This window comes from Panonychus citri, unplaced genomic scaffold (assembly GCF_014898815.1).
Source record: "Panonychus citri isolate SS breed McGregor unplaced genomic scaffold, ASM1489881v1 Contig00134, whole genome shotgun sequence".
In the NCBI taxonomy this organism is placed as follows: Eukaryota; Metazoa; Arthropoda; class Arachnida; order Trombidiformes; family Tetranychidae; genus Panonychus; species Panonychus citri.
In genome coordinates, this window is record NW_026515539.1 from 2,246,882 (window position 1) to 2,263,743 (window position 16,862).

General features: G+C 32.9%; 3 protein-coding genes across 3 annotated transcripts; 2 read left to right on the forward strand and 1 right to left on the reverse strand.

Annotated features, from left to right (window-relative positions):
- Positions 1-122: 122 nt before the first annotated feature.
- On the forward strand, positions 123-1,355 carry LOC128391196 (uncharacterized protein F54H12.2-like). The gene has a single exon (XM_053351044.1). It carries the CDS (start codon positions 123-125, stop codon positions 1,353-1,355), a length of 1,233 nt encoding a protein of 410 aa, XP_053207019.1.
- Positions 1,356-1,899: 544 nt separating this feature from the next.
- On the reverse strand, positions 1,900-6,163 carry LOC128391197 (uncharacterized). The gene is made up of 4 exons (XM_053351045.1): positions 5,670-6,163; positions 4,778-5,234; positions 2,652-4,668; positions 1,900-2,369 (listed from the first exon to the last, which is right to left on the reverse strand). Exons 1-4 carry the CDS (start codon positions 6,161-6,163, stop codon positions 1,900-1,902), a joined length of 3,438 nt encoding a protein of 1,145 aa, XP_053207020.1.
- Positions 6,164-7,343: 1,180 nt separating this feature from the next.
- On the forward strand, positions 7,344-8,488 carry LOC128391537 (uncharacterized). Its single transcript, XM_053351445.1, has 2 exons — positions 7,344-7,952; positions 8,010-8,488. The coding sequence occupies exons 1-2, from the start codon at positions 7,840-7,842 to the stop codon at positions 8,425-8,427; spliced, it is 531 nt and encodes a 176-aa protein (XP_053207420.1). The 5' UTR covers positions 7,344-7,839; the 3' UTR covers positions 8,428-8,488.
- Positions 8,489-16,862: the final 8,374 nt, after the last annotated feature.

Genomic DNA, 16,862 nt, shown 5'->3' on the forward strand with positions numbered 1-16,862 from the left:
AATGCAGCAAAACAAGGTTTGAGTAAATTAAGTGACTTAGTTGATCAAACTGGTAGTGGTATAAGAAAGAGAAAACGACAAGTTAAAATAATCAAGAAAAAGAAACGTGATATATTCAGATAATGGAGTACTTACATGAATCATCTATGCCTGCAAGCAAATCTGAATTACAAGTATTTTCAATCCCACCAACACAAACAGCAATTGAAAGTAGTTATGAAGTTGAGTACCGTCCTAATGCAAGTCTTGAATCTAGTAATTTTTATGAAATTAATGTTCCAGCAAGTGAAGATTTTACAGATTTGGCATGTACAATGCTTCATCTTAGTGTTAAAACAGTTGCTGGTGCAGTACTTACAGAAGCAAATAAAGTTAAAGCTGTTACTAATTTTGGTAATTCGTTATTTGAACAAGTGGACTTATCTCTTGGCGCAGTCAATACTGTGCAAGCCAATAATACATACCATTACCAATCTTATTTTGAAGATTGTTTTTTCCGATTTCCCAACCCAATGGATTCCGGATTCCAAGTGTCTGAAACTAATTTACGATCATCTTTTGACTTGTATTTTCGTTTACATTCTCCATTATGTGAACAGGATAAACTTTTAATTAACGGTGTTCCGTTAACATTTAGATTCACTAAGAGTCCTGATGGATTTTCATTAATCAAATATGATTCAGCTGATACAGCTAAATATGAGATCAAATTTGAGAAATTTTCTTTACACATTAAACGTGTTAAATTATTCCCTGAAGCTCAGAAAAGTATAATTGCAGGTCTTGAAAAGGGTCCTGCAAAGTATTTCATAACAAGGAACGATACTAGAGTTTTCTCAATTCCTTCAGGTCAATCATCTGCTTCAATTGAGAATGTATATCATGGTGTTCTACCTCGTAGAATATTAATTGGTTTAGTTAAAGATGCTGCTCAAGAGGAAAGCATCTACCTTGATCCGTTTCAATTTAAACATTTCAATACGAATTTCATTTCACTTAATGTTGATGGGAATATGATTCCATCAATACCTTACTCACCTAATTTCAGTTCTAATTATTATATGAGAGAATTTATTAATTTGTACCGATTCTTCGGACAAGATGAAGGTATCCCACAACTTAATATTACATATGATGAATATGGTAAATCATCAACTTTATTTGCATTTGATCTCTCACCTGATGGATCAATTGGTGCTGAGAATGGGACATTATCTCTGATTAAAAGAGGTAATATAAGACTTGACATCAAATTCAGTGATCGATTGAAACAATCACTCAAAGTTATCGTATTTGCTCAATTCGATAATTTAATTACAATTGATAAAGACCGTAACGTAAATTTGGATTATTAAGAATGTTGACTACAAAAGATATAATTGAATTACTTACTGATGTTCCCTGGTTTGGTGGTGTTTTCCCGATCGATCGATTACCAACAAATCTCAGTAAAGATAAAGCAATCATTATCAATTTAGATGAAAGCTTTAAAGAGGGGAGTCATTGGGTCGCAGTGTATCTCGATACGAATAAAATAGTCCATTATTTTGATTCATTCGGAAGGAAACCTCAAGGGTTAATACTTACATTTATTGAGAAAATATCTGATTATTATCTATATAACCCTAATAAATATCAAGGTAACTTATCAGTTGCTTGTGGATTTTCTGTCTTCTATTTGTAATTTCAGTTTATAATCTAAATGACTTTTACAAGTTATTTCGCGGTTGTGAACATATTAATAATGAGACAAAATTGTTTCATGTATTGAAAAAATATTTAATTTTTTGAATTATCAAAATGAAAATGATTAATAAAATTTGTTTGAATAAATATATGATTTTTTGATTAAATATATGATTTGATTAAATATATGATTTGATTAAATATATGATTTGATTAAATAAGATTGTTATAAATTTTGTAATGTGCATATGGTACAGAGTTAATTTTATCAAGGTAATATCTTTTATCTTCGAACGGTGTGATCATAAGTTTTGTTTGAGATACTACTTGGATATTATGATTGGTTGATTGGATTCTTGAAGCTGTTCCATTTTCAGTTGACTCATTCATCAAACAATTCTTGAAATCATCAAAAGTTATCTTACTCAGTGAGACTCGGGGAACTCCCTTTGCTCTCTTTTTGACGTCTGATAATGTCTTTAGTGCATAAAGTTTTGGCTTAATCCCGATAAACTCTAAGATTTCATCACCAGCAACTTCATTCTTAACAAACCCAATCTTTTTCTTATTCTCGTTTGAAAAAAGATTATGTGATTGTGGATAGTTGGAGAAATCCATAAGGTGAGATAAAATTTGAAGATCATGATTCATATTATCAGTTTTGAGATGGTAGATCAAACTATCTGTGTCAGTATATAATAATGACATATTATCTCCAAAATGTGGTTTAAATTGTCCGTAATGTAGTTTGTACATTTTGAGCTTTGCCAATTCAAGGACAGTAAATCCAACGGCAATTGGTTTATCCATCTTTACTGCACTATTTTTCATTTGAAAAATAACTTTATCTTCATCCAGAATAATGAACTTTTTGACGAGATTCTTCCTCATCATCCTCTCTGCTTCAATATCTTTTAGTGCAATTTCCACTTTAAGGTGTTTCCGTTTGTCCTCAATCGTCTTACCGTAGATGGAATTTACCAGCAACTTCCAAAAGTCTTTTTCAAAGTCACTCGTTGCTCTTTGACGATTTAAAGTACAGAAATTGACATATTGTGCTAACCAGGGTGATTGATTGAATTTAATCACTCGGTGAACTTTGGTAATTTTGATTCCTAGCTCAACGTAATACTTTAGGATTGAGTAGTGCACAACATATTTGATTTTTTGTAAGAAAGTAGTTACAAGTTTAGTGGAGGAAACCAACTTGATTCCACGATTCCTCAATTCTGTGTGTAGCTCTTGTTGATAGGAGCTATACATTGTTGAATCAACTTTTCTTTTCTCTGGTATTAGAGGAAAATCTGAATGTAAGTCATGGAGGTCAGAAGGATATTCTAGATCCACTTCAAGTATGTAACCAACACTTGATACATCTGAAGTGTTCAAAATGTCCTCTAACGGTTTATCAGACCATTCATATCCATCAACCGGTAAATACTGTGACATAGCATAACCATAAAGGTTATTGACGTCCAAGTATAAAATTTTACTATTAGGTTCTTCTGGATTGTAAGCCGGTAGTTCAGGGTCGTTTGCCTTAGCATATCGTTTGCTGACCATTGTCAAACCACCTCTTATTCCCGATTCTATCATCAACAACATATCAACATCAGAAAAAATCTGAAGTTCGATAGCTGTTGTCTTTAGAGCTGCAGCCCAAGTCAAACCAGGTGAAGAGAAATGGTGAAGAGGATCAATACCAAAACTTGTAAGTGCCATTTTTCTAAAGTTCTCAAAAACTGCTGTTAATAGAACAACATCAGTCTTTAGATAAATATCGTGAAGATCTTTCAATGTTACACAGTCAAAATGAGACCAGACGTCTCTGACGTGATTATATATCTCGTCACAAATTGATGATTCCATTAGACTTGAATAAAATTGATCTCGACTTGGCAAAGAAGTTTCAGTGAATCGATCAAATGAGTCCAGGTACTCGTAAGGTAAGCATCCTTTCTTCATTAAAAGGGATAAATCGCCAGTGAACAGCTGACTGAGATAAAATAGTTTATCATCAGTTGATAAATTTGCTGACAGAGCATCCAAACTTGCTGGGAGAAAAGCAAAACTATCCATAAACTTGAAATTATCGATTATGAACCCAATAAACTTTTCAGTGGAATGAGCGATGATTTGAGGTTTATTTGTGAACATCGATGAACTCAGAGCTTTGATTATAATGTGACCGTCGAAATTTTTCAGATTATGAAATACAACCGGAATCTGACTAGGTACTTGATACTCCAAATTGCAGAGCTGATGAGCAGCACCTCGAAATTTACCGGTGAGATGATCATGGTCACGAACACTTGTATTTGTCCCTAGAGGTTTCGAACAAATATGACAGACAGTTGAATCTTTAAACTGTTTTTCTTCAGAAGAAGTTAAAGACAAAGGCTTGATATTTGAAGAAATGTGTTGACGTATCAATGGCTCTAGACTTATGAGCTTTTCTAAGAATTTAACTCCTGCATTTTCACCAAGATAGAAGTCTTTACTAATAACTTCACCATTCCAGTCGACTACTACAAGTCCGTAGCTACAAGGTACCAAATCACTGATGGTATTATTTTCACAAGTATTTTTAACATTCAATGTTTCAAAATCTGCATAAACACAGACAGGAAACTGTACCTCTTTACGGAATTGATTCCTTTTGAGTGTTGAATTACCAACATCCGGTAAGATGAGTCTTTGAGCAGTAACTTTTTGGCATTCATTTAAATGAAATGCTTGCTTTTCACTCGAACTGAATGAACAAAGACATCTTTTACAGAAAAATCTAGCTCTTTTCTCAGTGTGAGAGACTAATCGGTTGAAATTTGAGATTGTATAATAATGTTGATTGATTAGAAATAAGTCAACATGTTTTTCCTTTTCGTGATCACAGATTTGGAGTGGTACCACAGCTTTGCTATCTGGATAACAGGTATAGACATTGATTGATAGATTATTTTTGTGAGAATCTATCAATTTTATCTATAGAAACAATCCCACGAACGTCAGAGAAGTCATAATTTTCAACATACTGTGTGTAGTTGCTCGTTCTCCCACAATGTCCATTTGACTTATGGAGACCAATTAGTACCGAAAACATGAAACAGTCTGTATCAGTTTGAGGGGAGATCAAACATTTCTTGTTCCTAAGAAATAATGGAATCTGGTTGTTATTACAACCACCACGAAAAGGTTTGAATTTACCAGCAGCTAAATCAATAGACAAGATTTTGTTGACAGTCCATCCAGATCCACGCTGAGTAAATTGATCGATACGATCACATAAGAACTCATATGAATCGTTAATCAACGAATCTTTGTTCGAACCAGCTAAACAAGGGGTAAGATCAGATTCAAACCAACCTTTATCAGTCTTTTCAGTGGTTTCATTTTTGAACTGAACAATTATACCGATACTGAACTTAATTGCTCCAAATTCATCAATTAAAGTGTTGATAAGTGACCTGATATCTTCAAATTTAGTCGTCATCACTTCATTGATATCCGGTGAATCAATATCTGGTGAACGATATTGAACTAAATATCTCCTGAATGCAGAATTTATGAGTACGAATGAACCGAATCTGTCTGGTGCATTTTCAGGGTGGTGAAAAGTTATGGATAAGCCACATACTTTTAAGTGGTTATCTAAATATTTCGGTCTCGTATACGTCTTTCCGCATTTATCACACGATAAAGAGATACCAGTACCGATTTGATTATTTGGTTGAGCTCTTGATGTCGAAGGTTCTGGTTCTGGTTCTGGTTCTGGTTCTGGTTCTGGTTCTGGTTCTGGTTCTGGTTCTGGTTCTGGTTCTGGTTCTGGTTCTGGTTCTGGTTCTGGTTCTGGTTCTGGTTCAGGTTCTGGTTCTGGTTCAGGTTCAGGTTCTGGTTCTGGTTCTGATTCTGGTTCTGGTGAAAAGTGAATAGGTGAGGTACCTTGATCAACATTACCGATTCTTGGAGCAAATTGGATGACAGACGGTCTGATAACAGACAAATCCATTGGTTGCTCATCTTCTTCATCAGAAGATAAATCTATAGTTGATTGTGAAGATAGTATAATCTCTTCTGGCTCAACTCTAATTGGTGGTACAGGAAAAAGTTCTGACTCAACTCTAATTGGTGGTTCAGGAAAAAGTTCTGACTCAACTCTAATTGGTGGTTCAGGAAAAAGTTCTGGCTCAACTCTAATTGGTGGATCAGGAAAAAGTTCTGGTTGCTGTGGATCGATTTGTTCAATAGTTGGAACCATATTTCTCAAGGCTTCAGCACAAAGAGAACAGTCACTACAATTTGAACATGAAGAGCAGGAACTTGATGATGATGATTGTGTTGGTTCCAATCTAGGTCTTTTACTTGGTGGACCTTCCATGAAATCCATCATTTTACATGGATTGAAACGACAATCACATTGATGGACTAAATATGTTGGTAAGACATCATATTGTCTTTGACAACAGGGGCAAAGTATCATCTATATATAAATAAAATATTAGGTTAATACAAATGAATGAAAAAAAGAATGAAGAATGAAAAGTAGATCTCTTTTGTGAAATGATTATGGTTGTTTAATTGTGTTTTGCTAATCTATGGAAATATTCTGATTGATTCTTAAATTTGTTATATTCTTTTTCAGCTTCTAAGTGTTTTGTGAAATATGGTCCATTCATCTGTTCATTGTTTTTAATTGATTCTCGTAACCACCAATCCGACTTTAGTTTTTCTTTTTTGCTTTTTTCCAGAGAACGGTTACCACAGTGGAGATAATGAATAAGTTTACCATTATCAGAATCAGGTCTTGAACGTATATCGGCTATTCTTCTCCTTCGTCTAATCTTAGCTCTTTGATTGGCTGTTAAAGAGATTGGTCGATAACCAGAAGGAAGCGGTAGATCCATTGGTTCTAACGGATTATTCCTCCTTGTACGAGGATCAACAAGAGCACAAACACTTTCGAGGGGAATAATAATCATTGTCCTAAAGAATAATCTTAACACTAGAGATCTACTTTTCATATACTAGTCAACAAACTTACCTCAATACAATGATTTTAATTGATGGTGAAAAAAAAGTAAGAAATAATACCACGAGGTGGCGTTGATGAGTGAGTTCACAAAAAAATTACTAGAGGGCGTTGATGTTGAAAAGTTTAATAACTATCCGTCAGGTGGCACTGGTATCACGATTAAATTGTCAGTTGAGATTGAGACTCAGACGAAGTAAGGTGAAACAATGTATATAAGATTTACCTTAGACGTTCATCACTAGTTACTATCAGGGCGAAGTTGCCAAACATCAAGCATAGGACTCACTGAGGAAAATCATTGATAGTCCTCTCCTTATATACCCCAAGTGTCAAAACAAAAGTTACGTCTGAGAACATGCGTATTCAAGTTAAATGAACTGCATGATACTCTGAATGAACTTTGCATGATCATCATGAAGAGATGAGTTTTCTGAACATTTATTTGTGAACAAAATAAAAAAATTATCATCCGTTTGGAAGATAAATGATGATAAATGAAAATCACAGAAGTGCTGCCATCTTCCGGTAAGAAAATTAACCTTGTGAACTGGTGTCGTTAATTGTAGTTAATTGGGCTTAATTGTGGTTGATTGGGACTTATCAGCACTTAATTGTAGTTAATTGGGCTTAATTGTGGTTAATTGGGACTTATCAGCACTTAATTGTAGTTAATTGGGCTTAATTGTGGTTAATTGGGACTTATCAGCACTTAATTGTAGTTAATTGGGCTTAATTGTGGTTAATTGGGACTTATCAGCACTTAATTGTAGTTAATTGGGCTTAATTGTGGTTAATTGGGACTTATCAGCACTTAATTGTAGTTAATTGGGCTTAATTGTGGTTAATTGGGACTTATCAGCACTTAATTGTAGTTAATTGGGCTTAATTGTGGTTAATTGTTACCTATTAAAACTTAATTGTAAGTATATTAGACTTATCAAACGTTAATCATTATCATCCTATTCAAATATACCGCATGTAGAATATTAGTTCATACAGTCAAATATAGATGGCGACACATTTTTACCATATGTTTGTTCTCCGTAGAACATTTTGTTTACATTGAAGTTAATTCTTACCATAATTAATTCTTATTAATTGCGCAAAGTTATCACTCAATTATAATGATTAGTTCATCATCATCATCATCTCCACCACCACCACCACCACCATCATCATCATCATCATCAACTTTACCATCTGAATCTGATGAGGAGGAATTCATGAACTATCTAAGGTAGGTTAATAGTATCACAACCTCAATCAACTAATTTTATTTATCATCTCTTGTCAGAGATTTTCTCAATCAAAGAGGTCCTCTCAATCATAAGATCGATTTAATATTTTCGTTAATTGAGAGGGTCCCAAGTCTGACTGAGAGAAAGAAGTATATTGTGCGAAGGATTTGCAAGTATGCTCTCAATCGTTTAATCACAGCAAGAGCAACTACAATAACCAGGAATCTCAATTCCAAGATTGATGAATTGGTTGATCAATGTAAAGCCATTGATGAGCAGTTCAATGCTGAGGCGAAGAGGAACATTCAGTTGTTCCAAGAAAATTGGCTTTTAAAAACATCTTTACAAATTTCAGAGGGTGAAGATGGAGCCGCCGAAATCTCATTTATTGATTGGATTTTCAGGAAAATGGGCTCTGAATTAGGCATCAAACAACAATGGTTCCATCAGGATGGTCGAGGCCGAGGCCTTTAAATCATTATTTAGATACACTAGAAATTATCATTTCATTAAAAAAAAGTCATTCATTCAATTATATATACAGGTATTTACATTTACTTTCAAATTTCGCGCCAAAAAAAATCACCAAAAAATTTGGTCCAGAGTGGACACTTTGGCCCAGAAAGTTTGGTCCAGAATGGACGCTTTGGTCCAGAGTGGAAGCTTTGGCCTAGAGTGGGTGCTTGGCCCAGAGATGGTATTTAGTTAACTACTTCAACTGATGTTTTCAGTACCCAATCAACAGAAGAGAGTCAAAAAAGAGTCAAAAAGTAGGTTCTTTTGGCCATTTTGACTCAATTTTGAGTCAAAATTTTTGATTTAAATTGAGTCAATTTTGACTGCGATTGAGTCAAAAATGAAAAGTTTTAGACATGCAAATTGCTCAAAAAAGAGTCACAATTGATTCAAAGGTTTGTCAAAATCGATCAATTTTGACTAATTTTCATTCAACTGTAAGCAAAGAAACAAATGATTCTTGATCTTACTAAGAGATTGGTCTAAATTCTGGACTCTCAAAATCATATTTCATTTTTTTATTGTTATCTAAGAATTAATGAGGAAATTGGATAATAGATTTTAATTTTAGTTTTATTCTAGATTTTATTCTAGTAATCAGAAATTATTTCATCGAATTTATACAATCAAATATTTTAGTAATTCAAGAATCAATTATTTTATTAGTAGATTGATCATTTATTTCAGAATCATAAGTCTTTCATGGATTCTTGTTACACAAGATCATCGAAACATTCAATATCGAATACTTGAATCAGTCGGTTCTTCAGTTTCATTTAAGCTATGCGAATCTGCATTTTCCCAAGGATCGTCTTGTGTATGATCTTCTTCTTCTGATCTTTTTCTTTTCTGAGATAAACGATTCAATGAACATAACTCTTTCATAACCCTTCTTCGAACTTTTTTCTCAGCATCCTTGGAATATGAAAAGATATTCGATTTTCGAAATGTATGATCTGTGAAGAAACATTTAAATCAATTAGTATTGTTGAAAAAATGATCCATATTACAATTAATTATAAGTAAGATAACTTACTGAAAAAAGCTCTCAATCTTTCATGACCGATTTTTACATCGAATGATCCTTGCATTCTAGATCCATACGGATCTGGAAAGCTCCATATGAAAGACAAAGGATATTTAGCAATACATGACAATTTATGAGCTCTTTCAAATTCATCAAAATCTTTCTTATCGTAAATTTTTTTTCCAAGAACCACATCATCAATATAAGATCGAGGAAAACTGAATTTCACCAACGCATAAGCAAATGATTCTGGATTGGATGACTTCGCTTGTTTAATTGCAGCCTCGTAAAGGTCCAAATCTAACTGAATCAAACCTTCGATGAAGATCTGATTCTAATTTAATAGAAAGAAGAAGATACTCGGAGATTAATTTTCGTGTTTCAAGCCAAAAGCTGCAAAGGTTCACCTTAACACTTAATTTGTATGTAGAATCAATTTCAGGAACAGAATATGAAAGTTCCTTTTCATTCTCTTTCTTAAGATCGATTATCTTTCAAAATTATCGAGAACATTAATGATTGAAATCAGAATAGATCCTGTGGTGTCAAGGTTTGAAAGGACAGATGATCTTTCACTCAGTTCTTGAACTTGGTTGTTTATCTTTTCCATCGTAGTTTCAATAAATGATTGATCAAGATTACTTTCAGATCTCTTCTTGACAATTGTTGATTCACGGACGATGTTTCTTTTGTCATTCACTTTTATCGGAGATTTTTGAGATCTTTGATCTTTAATTACGGACTTCGAGTTGATGATAGAGTTCTCATCATTAGCACTTCTTTCGTTCGGTTCCAGTGAGCTTTGAGCGGATTCGATGATTGAAAGATCACATATGAACATTTTTTCATACTCAGACGTTGACAAAACTCGAAAAGGGGGAACATCTGAAACATCATCCAGTGGAACATGAGAGAATTGAATAACTTGATTCCGTATTTTTTTCATCTTTGGTAACCCTTTCCATGAACTGTTTTCATTTATGTTCTTTTGTAAACAGATTTTAAGAGCCAACGGAGTTTCTGAATATCAAAAATTCAATGTTATTTTTGAAAAGAACAACAAATTATGTTAGTACTAACCTCCTAGAGCAATGAATGATCCACGAAAAAGTAAATTGTTTACATCAAATTTGAAACAGTTGACTTTAGAATCGAGAAAACTTGAAAATGGAAGATCAATTTTAGATTCAGTGAAATTTTTAGTATCGACTTTCATCAAGATCGGCTGCTTCTGTTTAATTTCGTCACAAATAATGAAAGGAACAATGGCGTAAATAAGATCGAGCTCAAGTTGTTTTGTCAGATTAACAGATCTTTTAACACTTAGACCTTTTCTTCCAGGATCTGAAATTTGAGTCGTAAGAGTTGAGTTTATCGTTGATCCCAAAGTTAGTGGTGGATCCAAGACTTTTGTTGATCTGTTGATCTTTGATGGCGCTTGAAATTCCCAAACACTTTCACTTGTTGTTTGTTTTAGGTAAACCAACGGCTATTTTGACTTTTCATAGTTGAAAGACTTTTTCTTTGAGATTGAATTTCACTGGTTATTATCATCGAAATAGAAACACTTTGATCACAAATTGTAGAAAGATTGACTCAAATAACAAGTATCATTGTATTTATATCAAAAACTTGATTGCGAAAATGAATGGAATTTTAATCTGATTGGGTTTGATTGCGGTTAGATTGAGGTACATATTTTTGAAGAAAAAAGAAAATAGTTCGAGGGGAAAAAACTTTTGGATCTAATTTTTGGACCAATGAAAAATTGAAAAGAAAAAAGATCCTCTATGTTGAACATTGGATACAAATTAGTCTAATTAAATCAGAAAAATTTGAGGAAATTGAACAACCAATAGAGGATCATTTAGGTAGTTTTCTACCTATCAAAAATTTAGAAAATTGAAAAAAGATGTTTGAAAAAATTGAAAAATTGAAAATAGAAATTTGATTAAATTGAGGTATGTAAAAATAGAAATACCGAATTGTTGATCAGATTTGTTGATTTTTCTGAGCAGCAACAATTTGCGCAAGAATTTCCGCGTTCGCTGGATCGGTCAAGAAAGCCAATGTTCGAGGATCAATGATTTTTTAGCGCTACCAGTCGAAGAAGATGATTTGTTGAACAATTTGATTCTTCATCACCAGCACTTTGTATTTCAGATTGAGGACAAGACTTGAGCTTTTCAATTCCGGTTGAGTGGTATTTGATACTTTTCGCTTGCTTGAAGAAGTAGGAATGGATTGAGTCATTGGTAGAAGACCAGCTTGAGATTCCGAAGCAACACTAGTGTGAATACTAGAATTAGTTTCAATTCCAGACTCAGATGATTCATCGAATGATCTAAGATTCTCGTTAGCTGATTTATTCACATCTTTATCCTTGATGATTGTTGGTGTTTGGATCGGAGTACTTGTTCTAAAAGGTTCTGGCATTTGTTGATTTCCGTAGCCTTCTTTGATTTCATGAGAAGATTGATTCATATTCTTGTCGGAATCTTGATCAACACTAGAACTAAACAATTGATTTGGAGGAGATGATTCCAAGTAGTTGATCTCTTCACCATTTTTATCTTCACCCTGAATATCACTAAGAATATCGTCATCATCGTCAAATTCAAAGTTATCATCATCAATTGATTTTTGATCATTTTTAGGTGAAGATGGTTGTGAGTCCATGTTAGGTATTTCCGCTTTCTCAGGCTCCACAATTTCTTGGTTATCATTTTCAACTGCGTTTTTAGATCTTTGCGAAGAAGAAAGACATTCAGACTTTTCATTTCCAGCATCTTTTTCATTGTCAGAACCTTTACCATCACCTGAATGTTGATCCTGGATCTCTGATGACTTTTCTTGATGTTGATCTATTGCATTTTGATCATAAGAGTCGATTCCCTGCACGATTTGATCCTCTTTTGGCAATGGTGATCCTACAGTCATAGTAACAACAGGCATAATGATCCCTGATCTTCTTGTTACTCTGGATGTTTGAGAAACTGGACTTTTCGTGACTCTAGATCTTCGATTCTTTGGTGGAAGAATGATAGGATCATCATCAGAATCTTTTTCACTTTCATAATGATCAAACTCATCGTCGGATGAGTCATTCTCAATATTATCCCAGCCTCTTGATGCATAAATCTTGGTTCTTTTGTAATGAATCGCTTTTGATAAGACTGTACTTAGATGCTTTTCAGTTCCAATATCGTACGATTTTTTCCCACATTTTCTCAATGTGTGATCAATGAAAGCTTGATATCGTGAATGGCCAAGTTGTTTATCCACAGATTTTTGTGATTCATTTGAGTTTACACTCAAAGGATCTTGTCTACTCCAGATTTCCAATAAAGATGTTCTTCCACCGGATCCTTTAATAGTCACTCCCGTGATCCAATGATCTGGAAAGCATATCTTTGCCAGAGCTGTGATCACTTGTGAAGGTTCACGTTCATGGAACTCACTTAGTAAAGAAGCTATGGCTTTCTTGTACTTTGATGTTTTCACAGGTAGAATACCTTCAATAAAGGTAACATTTTCTTTAACTTCAGTCTTGTCATCTTCACTGATGATTCTAAGATCACAAGAGATTGAATCTCCAACATTTTCAACAGCTTTCGAAAAAGATCTTTCAATATTTTCTATGATCTCAATTAATTGATTCTGTATTTGAGCCAATTCATTGAAAAGATTTTTTAGTGGATTATTGATTGGAACAGTCTTAGCTGTTTCAGAATATTTTCTAATATTTTCTTTCGCTCTATCTATCAATTCTTTGATAGAATCTTGATCTTGGCTTGAATGAATCTGTTGATCCTTAGAGCTGAACACCTTTGAAGATCCTGGATTTTCTTTGGTGATCGAAGTACTTGGAATATTACAAGCTGATGAACTATCATCGGAAATTGTCAACACTTCGGACGTTTGTGGTGTAACTTTAGACTCAAGTTTGCTCATTGTTTCAACGTGATCGATAAAGCTTTGAAATTCTTTCGATGAAATTGGTTTGAAATTAGATTTTGAAACACGAGTCACTGTGATATTTGGAATCGAGAACCAATGAACTATTTTATTAGCCAGATTAGGTAGCTTTTTTTCCTTGACACGGAAGCAAAAGGCTTTATAAAGAGCTAAAAGATCTTTAGAATCATCTGTTGAAGAAAAATAAATGATTCAATAACTAGATATCAAAGATTCGAATAATTTACTTACCACCGATACAGACGATCATTGATGTTATTGGTTTACTACCAAAAACTTGTACCTGGACAATATTGTTAGTATGAATTCTATCTGGTTTAATATCAATCGGAATCTTGTTTCGATGAACCTTGAATCCCAGAGGAATAGTTTGTTCTGCGTCACTTTTATTCTGGATTCGCACCAAAGCGACCACAACCTTTTCATTCTTCATCAGATTACACAAAGATCCCACCAAAGTGGTTTGATTAAAAATAAATCTCGGATTTTTTTTCGATTGACGAGCTGAAATTCTGAGATTGTAGCACTTTCTCTGATTAGCAATGTCCATAAAATTTAACAGAAAGAAGAACAATTTTTTCACTAGCACTTTAAGATGTTGTTGGTACTAAAACAATTATAAAAATGTGGTTAAATTGTAACAATTAAAAAACGTTTTTAAAATGATTAAAAAACTACTTCCTAAATTGATTAGATCAAAAGATTTAATTTGTTCCGCTTTCTTGTGATAAGCTAATCAAGCTCTGTTTCCATAGTAACAAAGATAAAAGAATTTAAATTGTTCTATTCTAAATTTAGAATAGAACATGTGTTTGTCTGGAAAACAACGTGTTGCTTTAATTTTCTATTTGTATTTAATTAAGAAGTTAATTCAAATTTAATTATTTGTGTAAATGTTTGATTTGAGTTGATCCTTAAAATCAGAAGTACTGCAGTTGAGCATATGCACTGCATGATTCTTGGTGTCTTAAGAAGTCTGATCTTACGTGGCTGGTTAGGAGAAACGGTGACAAATATCTTTGAGCAAAGAGTCGATAGAACATTTTCAGAAAAGAAATTTCTAACAGGATTTCCAATCTGTGTTCATTCTGATATCACAAGACCACCAAGGACTTTCGATCTCATAAAATATTGGAAAAGTTCGGAATACGATTCATTCATTGTATATTATTTTCCAGGAATCGTGAGAGGTTGTTAAAGCAGAAAGTAATCAATCATTTACTGTGCTTCATTCTGAATCTTTCAACTTTCTCACTGTGGCCCAGTTACTCAGGAACTAATATCTGAACTGAAAAATTTGATTCGTGAATTCCAGTATGGAGTAAATGAGATCTATGGACCAACATTTATGACTTATAACTTACACATATTAAGTCATTTACCGGAATCTGTTAAAGATCTTGGACCCTCTAAAAACATCTCATCTTATCCATTAGAAAATTATATGGGAATACTAAAAGACAAGGTTCAAGATCTTCAAATATTGCACCATCTTTAGTAAGAATCTTTATGAATGATTTCAAGTACTTTGAATTTCTTAATAAGGTGTCTGATTGGCCTCTCAGTGAAAGAGAAATCAAGAATTTTGGTTTAGAGTAACTTTCATGAAATTGTGGATCCAAAAATCATTACCAGAGAAGATGAACCAACAGATTCAATGGAATATTTAGATTTCATTTGTTCCGAGATCGGTTCAATGAGTGATGATCATTTGGCTCTGAAAGTGAAATTTCTAAAGACGGTATCATTTGATGGCAAGCGATTCTCAACAGAAATATTCAAGTGACAAATTAAGACGAGATTCAATCATTAAAACTAGTGATTCAAAGTATATGAATATTGTTTCCATATTCCAACTAGGATCGAATATACAAGCTTTGTGTCAACAAATTGATGTGTTGGATTTTAAAGTGAATTTCAAAGGATCTACTGAAATTTTTGTTTCACTTTCTCATATTTTCGAGATTAAAAATTCTCAGATATAAGAACATTGATCAATTTATCCCAAGTATCAAAAGTGTTTCATCATAAAGAGTACAAGCTTCTACAAACCACAAAGATTTTCTGGTTGAGCCGTTTCTCATCAATTACTAGTTTAATTTGGCTTTAATTTTCCAAAAGTGACATCGAATTTTTTGTTGGTTTCTTTTTCTATTTTCTGTGATTATTCTTCTTTTTTATATGAATTAGTTTCTAATTCGTATATTGAACGTTTCTTCACCTAAACAACAAAGAAAAAAGATTCTAAATTCGATATTTTTCGCAAATTCTTCAAATCAAAATTTTCTCTAGAAAAGTGAAGTGAAATTAGCTTTTTTTCATCCATTCACTTTTATTCTATTCTATTTTCTGTCCATTTCATTCATTTTATTTTTTCATTCCGTTCAATTTCTTGTTCTAATTTCTTCAATTATTGTGATTTAAGTCATTTTCATTGTGAATTATCATCATATTTGTGTTCATCGAAATAATAAGCAAAAGATCATAGAAAATGGCCAAATGTAAGTATTGATCCATGTGAAAAAGCTTTGTTTACATCCAGTTTCGATTCATTTTCAATTTCAATTTTCCTTTTCTTTTTTTCTTTTTATGCTAATTTACTAACGATCAAAGATTCCAAACCTCAACAATACGAAGAAAGCTCTTCCAAAAAGGTTTCTCCTGGCTCGATTAAGAAAAGGATCAAGCGAAAAATCGTAATCAAAGAAAATCAATTTAAAGAAAATATCATGAGCTATTTCAATGTTGTTGAAAAAAAGCCAAAAGTCAAAGAAATTGTACCAACCATCAACAATTGTCTTTACGAAAAATTTAAGAAAATGGAAAACATTGATCAAGAAGAAAATGATTCTGAGATCATGGATTTTTCACAAGAAGTTAAACCTATGGAAACCTGTTGATTCTTTTTTGTTTTTTATTCTTGCTTACAAAGATCTTATATTCATCTTATACCTATGATCTTATATCTATTTATTTCATGTTCAAATTTTTTTCAATTTCAATTTATTTCTTGTTACCAAATATCTTTTATACTCTTACTTTTGTCAGAATCTCAGAATCATGAATTCCATCAATCCAATTATACCAAATTATATCAAAAGTCAATTTTGAATCAAAATTAAAACAATCATATTTATTCCTAGAAATTGAAATCAGCGCTTCAAAAATCTAATTTCTTCGAAATTTTCAGTCCGCGAAAATCAAAAAACTCAAGAAAAATGATCTTTTCCTGAGATTTGAGTCTTTTTTGAGTCCAATAATTTTCAATTGCAATCAAAAAAATTTTGATTAATTTTTGACTCAAATTTTGACTCAAAAGTGAGTCAAAAAACATTCATTTTCGTTCAAAAAAAATCAATATGTTGATGGGGTAATTTATCATCACTCC